This window comes from Homalodisca vitripennis, chromosome 5 (assembly GCF_021130785.1).
Source record: "Homalodisca vitripennis isolate AUS2020 chromosome 5, UT_GWSS_2.1, whole genome shotgun sequence".
NCBI lineage: Eukaryota > Metazoa > Arthropoda > Insecta > Hemiptera > Cicadellidae > Homalodisca > Homalodisca vitripennis.
Window position 1 is genome coordinate 49602660 of NC_060211.1, and position 8040 is coordinate 49610699.

The window sequence follows — 8040 nt, forward strand, 5'->3', positions numbered from 1 at the left end:
AATCGTAACAAATGCCGTGTAGCGTAACAGGCTTCGCCAAGGTTGCGTGCAAAATAGGGCGTTTTGAAATGTCTTACGGATAGATAGACACACAGTCTCTTATAGAGAAAAAAATATTTATATATCTAACCACCAGACCAAAACAATTATATCATCCTACTGAGTGATAGGTTTCAATGACGATCTGCCAAATTTCATGGCTGGAAGTGTACAATTTTATAACCAGGGATTTCCAAAAAACAAACTAAACAAGATTGAAAGTTGATGGGGTGTACGCGCCCAGCCCGGACCGTCCTTTTATCTACTGTCAATATGCATGCAATCAAAATAGACATCTGCTCACTGCGATCAGCTGTCCGGCTCGGGCTGACTCGGCGCACGCGGCATCGGCACAGTCGCCTCAATAGCCGACCGAGGCCGGATAAACCGGGCCAAGCTATGCTGGATCGAGCCGGTTGCATTGGGTGGAGGAAGGCTGGGCTGAGCGGGGCCGGTCGTAGAGGGAGGACAAATGCTAGGCCGGCCCGGGCCGGTCACAGTTGGCGGAGAAAGGCTGGGCTGGGCCGAGTCGGTCGTAGAGGGCGGAGAAAGGCTAGGCTGGGCCGGGCCGGTCACAGTTGGCGGAGAAAGGCTAGGCCGGGCCGGTCGGAGTGGACTCCGTGCTTTAGACAGGTTGACGACTACAAAGTTCAACACAGAAAAGAATAATACCTGTGTCAATTAGGCTATCATTCAGCTAAGAATATAGTTCCAAGAACCCGGTAAAATATTAAAAATCAGTAACAGGCAACAGGGTTGCAAAAAAAAATATATATAAAAATTAATAAATAGTACAAAATCTTACATGTAGGTCCTACAGAAAAACCACTGCTAGCACAAATTACGATGAAGGGCTACAATGGGATCTCAAAATCTAGTTCTGAAAAATATTTCTCGCAGCTCAGTTCATTTTACTCTAAGTAACTTATGAACGGGTGCACATTTTCATATTCTCAACATCATATCCAAGGTTTAGAAAGGCAGTAACGAAACCATATTCTTGGCAGCCAGAATAACATAACTTATTACGTCTAAATGTCAAGGAGTTACAGCAAGAGTAAAAATAAAAACAAAAATCGGACATTTCTCAGTACATAAAACTCCATTCAGATGTAATTAGCTTATTGAGTATACCAGTAATAGGTTTATAGATTAAGAGATACAAAAATACAATCTTGAGTGAATTTTACAGACTTTACGTTATTGCTTAAGAAATTAATTCTGGGTAGTCTATTCAAACTAATAAGTTTATTTTAGTAGTACAAACATATGTAGCATATGTGAACAGAGAATTCTTTTTTTAATTTTATAATTGATTATGGATAGCTAAAAAAAGGATGATAAAGTTTCAGTAGTTTGTGATTTATGTATGTTACAAAAATAAAACTGTACGGGTAAAATTGAAATCCATCCTCTATTTTTGAGGTGTCAAAAAATCTCAAGATAAGCCCAAAAACTCTATAGTACATCTTACAATAAAGAGATCAGTTGAGAGGGCTTAGTATGCAGCTACTTCGTCTAAGCTTTTGCTAGTCTATCGTTAAGCTAGACTACTTAAAAGCCAGTTGAAATCAATACCAAATAAAACAATATCATTGCATGTTTCAGTAAAATTAAACCCCGTTTAACGTGCAAAAACTTACACTTTTCCATTATTTTAAGATTTAAACTTTATGTCATGAATATTTACCTTTTAATGTTAGTATCGTCAAAGAAAACAACTCTGATTTCAATAACAATTAATTTATTATTATCCTTAAACCTTTCTTTCTTTTCTTTTCTAATAACTACTGTATTTGTAAGTTTTCTGCTATATAATAACAAAATAGTGCTAATTCCATAAATTGAAAGTCTTTAAAATGGCTGAAGTTTGATTATTACTTTAGTTAACATTTTAAATACTGAACACAGTATCTAAACTGAATACTTAAAACTATATCAGAAAAAGTTTAAGGTAAAAATGGCTGAGATTTCAATTTAACTATGATGTACTCTTTATGCCGGTTCTTTTTTAAAAAACTTATAAAAAATAGTGCTATTTTCGTGAATGATAAGTCTTTTAAAATGGTTATAATAATGAATTACTTTAAAAAATCAGCATTTAACATTTGAAACAAGTATTTAAACTGCATACCTCAAGCTATATCAGATAAAATTGGTACTTAAATTGGCTGATATATAAATTTAACTATTTATACCGAGTTTTTATTCAATAACTGTAAATAGAATAAATGTATCAAACTTTATGTGTTTTACCGATGATGTCAGTACTTGAATCACTTATTTTTATGCTCACCCATGGACTGGGTATGTTGTTGTATGATCCTATATAATCCAACTACAAGAATCTACTATTACAGTAGCTCCAGATGCAGTCGTGAGAGGATTGGATTGGAATTGGAAATTGGATTACATCAGCTTTACCATTGCAACTGAGTACAAAATCCTTAAGATTAGCAGTTTATGTGGGACTATCGAGTCATCTCGGCCACCATCGCTTATTCAAATGTTATGAGACACCACTTGCCATGAACGTTCTACATCCTTGCAAGTTCCAATTGTGTGTATTAGACTAAAATATAATCACGTTCAATCATAGCTGATAAGCCATTGCATTTTAAGTAAAAAATCTTTAAACATAATAAAACACTTTTAATTACATGACAAAATATACAAGAAGTATTGTCGTGTAATAGGGTTCTCTGAGGTCTAGCTCATTTTATTCTTGAGATGTCCTGCGGACAGACAGACACAAACAATTGTACAGTGTAGAAATATTACAATTCTCCCCGCTGATAAAAGAGAAATTGCCAGCTACAAATTTCTCGTAAGTTCTTACGGATAGTTATGCTATGTGTTTTACATGCTACATGTTAAAATGTTATACGATTGAACTCAGTTTGAGTTGGCAAATTGTTTTTTTCTGCGATTTTCTCGTTATCACCATGAAAGACCAATGTATACATGTTCTCTGTGGCGTTTTTCACTTTTGTTTTGTTTCATTTGGTCGGGCTTGCATCAGAACTAGCCTTCGTCCTGATCTTAGCCACCATTTATCGTGTCGTTTGCCAATTTTGCCAGAAGTTAACCTTGTTCCTTGAAGATTCTAGGTGTATGATATCTAGCTCTAATAAGCTTTAGTTCCAGTTATTAGGGTCTTGGTCTTTAGTTTTTTTCCATCTTAAGGCTTAGTTAGCTATCTTGCCTTCCAGACTCGACAGAGTAAATATCGTTGCTGAAAGGTATGGACAGAGCACAGTGTGTAACCGTCACTACAAGATCTTAAAAACCTGGATGGCTCGCTCCCTCAACCTTCCGGCAAGGTGTTTCTAGCCGTCATAACCTCAAAAACGTACCTCTAAAGTACCTCTAAACTAACTATTTAGGACTAGTTTGCCTCTTTAAATATTAAAATGTATTCTTATAGATAAAATACATATAAAATAATATTTGATATGTCGTGTGTGTATGTTTTGTAAAAACAAAAACAGAGAAATTCATCAATTATGTTAATTACCCTTAATAGACAATGGTGTGTTTTAGGGGCGCAATTATTATCAATTTAAACATTAATATTTATAAAACTACATATAAGTTATTTATTGGCTGAGTGTTAACGAAGCCTATCACTCGTGGAGCTAGACAAATTTCTGTTTGTCTGTCCGCATACATCTCGAAATTGAATTGACCCATACACCTGAAATCAAGCACGAAGCTTCATTTCTACAAAGCGAACACTGAGTTAAATTGTTGTGCATGTCACTCTATGGGATTTAACTGAGAGCTATTTAATATTTTACATTGGTCTTATGGGTAACCATGATGGCAACGAGAAAATAGCGGAATAAATAAATTTGTAGACTAACTCAGGGCACACGTGACATATTGAAGTATCAATCAATATACGACATTGGACAAGGCAAAATACTCAAAAATAGAAATGGACGTCAAAAATGAATTGCATATTGACTTGTGTTTGCTTCCCTATGTATTGATGTATACCTGAAACATCAATACAAATTTTTGACAGTTAGTGTTTTATTATTGCAACATATAATAATGGAAAATTTCCGAAGCTCTGTTATCCTATCAAATTAACTATTATCAGTAGTAAATTTTAAACAAAGTGATAGGGTATCCTTTTAAATCACCGGAGCGAAGTCCTGAAAGTCATTATAATTTGCTGTTTCAAGTGCAGCTGAACTTGTATTGTGTGTAATGTTCTAGATGTAATTATGTTGAGAGATTGGGCTGAATTGGTGGGAATCGATCAAGTATCACACTTGCTCTCCCAGTGGTGTTAGTTCCAAGATTAGTGACTCCCGTAACCCATTTATCCCCCTTGATTGATACAAACAGCTAAGTTACTGTGTTATTCTACTTCTGTTAATTAACCTCACTAGGTGGAGTTTATAAGAATTCATCAATCAAAGTGAATCAGTGCTCGTAAATTTTGTTAAATTACTTTTAAGTTTCATTCACCTATTTATTGGCTGAGCGTTAACAAAGTTTATCATTAGAGGGATTATAACAATTTCATTTCTGTTTGTCCGTTTTTCTTTTCACAAGATATTTCGAGAATGAGCTTAGTTCATCGTTAAAAATTAATGTTGTATTAAAATAAAATAGGGATCATTTAATAACACGGTACACTAATACTTGTGCATATTTTTAACCTGGCGAAGAAATTATAAAAAGAAGAGAAATGGTGAGTTGACAATTAGTTTGAACTAAAACAGTAATTATGTTTTTAATATTATATTATACAAACTCCTCTTTATTTCTTTATTTTCTGTGACCTAAATTTATAAAAAATCTATAAATAACGGACCTGGAACTAACAGTAATACATTCCGGTACTAATAAATAAAAATGAGTTCTTTCAACCGGGACAGTTATTATATCGAAGTAGGTTTTTTTGTTATCCCGCAAAAATGTGCATTTGATATCCAACTTTCAACACGTGTGATTAATTATTTCAAAGCGCCCACTCCATGGTATAGAATTACTTTGTCAAATAACAAATTCGGAATGAGCTGTAATTCGATTGGGTGATTAGACACCGATTAAGTAGTCGCGTACAACTTGTAATGTTTGAATAAAATGAATGAACAAATGTCAGATCCAGTGATAAAGAAATATCCCCGCTTGAAGGTGAGCAAATGCCGAGATGCGCGATGATGAGTCCCAGGGTGCGAGTGTTGCCCTGACGTCTGAGAGGTCTCAATCTTCCTGATTGTTACCATTTATTACCCTCCCCTCATACTCGTTATACTCCTTCTTCTCTTTCGGACTTCCGAGCCAAGTGGTATCAGTTTTTGTATGTAGTAATACTATCATTGATTGTGATGCAATACTCGTGTCATATGTTTTTTTAAAGTTGAATAAAATAAAACGTTTAAAACGGTTTAATGTGCTAAACGTGGGTAGTATAAACATATATGTATAGTAGACTCTTAATAGTACGACTTCCTCGATGATTTGTTTAAAGTACGTTAAAATTATGAGTTGTATTTCTAGTTCGGTTCTTTATGGTTGGTAGTTAAGTGCAGACATATCGTGTCATTTATTCTTTAGTTCAGGTTTAATTGGGTTTTGGTTTTATTAAGTGCATGTTTTATAGGTGTGATTCCCAACTTATGCGTGTCATAATGCTCTAGTATGATTTGTGTGTTTATTTTAACTTAGTTTATCATTTTGTGTAAGGTTAGTTATCCATCTGAGAAAGAGATCAGATTGCAGATCTCTAAACGCAGTGTTACTGAATTTGTGTCACTGAACGATGACCAAATGCTCGAAAAAATCACATTTCCTTTATAGTCCTTTCATAATCAATCTCAAACGACTTTTATTTGTTTTTATAACTCAATATCACGCATTCGTTCTCAAGTCTTTAGGGAAAACTAAACCTTGATACTGCGAGTGTAATCTCAGCTGTACGTCGTTTCAAGTTTTAGCCTTTATAGCATGAGTTCAATGTTTTCAGAGAATATTTATGGTGGTCTGTGACATGTGACGACGTGTTGTGCACAGGGATGGACACGAAACCCTCCTCCTCCCGACACTGTACACGTGTCGTATGAATTCACCTTAGTACACACCCTCCCACAAATAGTCGCGCTTGCATGTCTGATGCCGAAATTGCGCAGTTTTGAAGAAATCATAGTTGTGTTGTGAAATTAATTAAAGGGCCTCATAATGCCATGGGTATCAACCGTGAATATCTGCAAGTTATTAAAAAAATAACAGTGAGCTTATATAATATTTTACCAAATACAGTACAGTGTGACTATATCAAAGAGTTACAATTATTTTATATCTCTTGTTTTTGTGTGTTTGTACATTTTAATCTACCATTGTTACAGTATTAATTTATAACTACAATACCAATCTAACAAATATCAATTACCAAGTTCATTGTCTGTTACAATAATAATGTATTGTACACTACTATTTAATGTAATGTATTGTAAACAAATAATTTAAAAAACTTGTTAGTGTGACCTCGAAAGCAAGATTTGGCCTACACACTCTTGGTATTACGAACCTCAACTGGAAGAGTTTCTCAATTACAAGAATGCTTCCAAAATCCCCTTGAGACACTCTTACCTATCGTTATTTACTTGCTACATTTGTGAACTCGTTTTTACCCCATATATACTATATAAAAGGGGCCTTCATTGGCAATCCGTTTTTATCCAGCATCCAATCCATCCCATGACTTTATAAATTCACATTGGAAGAAATACTGACCAGGTTAGGCAACTTCTCTCGTTGCTTCCACGAGAGAAGTGGATGGTAGACCATTACGCTGAAAAATTGTGAGTATTTCTCAGCGCAATGATTTTTGGCGTACACTTCAATCTTAGGACTCCCTTCCGCTTTTAGATTAGACAAATGTCTCTAAAGATATGAGCAATTCCCCCCCCCCCTCTCTCTCTGCCCACAACATTAGTTTCTGATGGTGCCAGAGGGGGTCTAGTTAATTTTGTTAATTTTTAAACCAAGAAACTTTTCAGTTCCAATGCATTTGTATTAAAATTTTGGTTTCTTAATACTTTGCTGCTTTATAATGCGTTCACTCGATTAAAATGTGACGAAAGACTGCATTAATCCAACAGGTTCAGCCCAAGTAGAAAATTATGTAGTTTTTCAGTTGTATTAAGTCGGGAGCATCACATTTTCTACGGCAACCTTAAAACTAAAACAAAAAATAACAATTTAAAATTCATTAATTAAAAATATTATCAGGATTTAAAATGTCAACTGTCTATATAACTTAAATCATTAAATTAAATGTATGTAGTTATATAATAATTACACGCTAACTCCATTCATGTAGACAATAAACAAGTAGTGGTTCAGAGAGTAATATTATATATTAAACGTTTAGAATCTTTAATTAAACAAAACAAGAATAAGAATAAATTTTCGATCAAAACTCATATACTATTAATTTTGGTAGTTTAGTACAACACTAATCACGAAATTTACAGAAGTTAAAAGTAATGGGCTATCATTAAAATACGAAATATGTGTAAAGAATATTAGAATTTGTAAAATTCCCTTGAATTTTTCAGATTTACTATTGCCATAACACTATTCAGAAAATTCAATTACAAGTATGCTGCAGGTTCTGGTTCGATAGCCACGTATTAGTTTTATTTCTTACTGTACCTATATTAGTTTAGAATGATCAACTGCTTTAAACTATTACTATGGCATAAACACATGATATGAGAAAATATACTTTGTAAATGAAATTAAACACACAAGGTAATGAAATCAATTTAGATTTTTATTTCAGATCCAATTTATAACTATTTTTTATATCAAATTTTTTATTTATCACTGCATATTAGGCACATGTTTGTGTTATAATTGGTTTACTCTCTTACACGAATGGAGCTTAGAGCAGGATTCAGTTGTTGATACTGCAGATTCCAAGTGTCTCGCTATGGATCTTGGTAATTACTGTGACAATGAAGTAGTTCAAACAAT

The 8040-nt window shown here is 34.1% G+C and overlaps 1 protein-coding gene across 1 annotated transcript; it reads right to left on the minus strand.

Moving 5' to 3' along the window:
• Nucleotides 1-348: 348 nt before the first annotated feature.
• Nucleotides 349-6846, minus strand: LOC124363460 (vegetative cell wall protein gp1-like). Its single transcript, XM_046818708.1, has 2 exons — nucleotides 6793-6846; nucleotides 349-711 (listed from the first exon to the last, which is right to left on the minus strand). Exons 1-2 carry the CDS (start codon nucleotides 6844-6846, stop codon nucleotides 349-351), a joined length of 417 nt encoding a protein of 138 aa, XP_046674664.1.
• Nucleotides 6847-8040: the final 1194 nt, after the last annotated feature.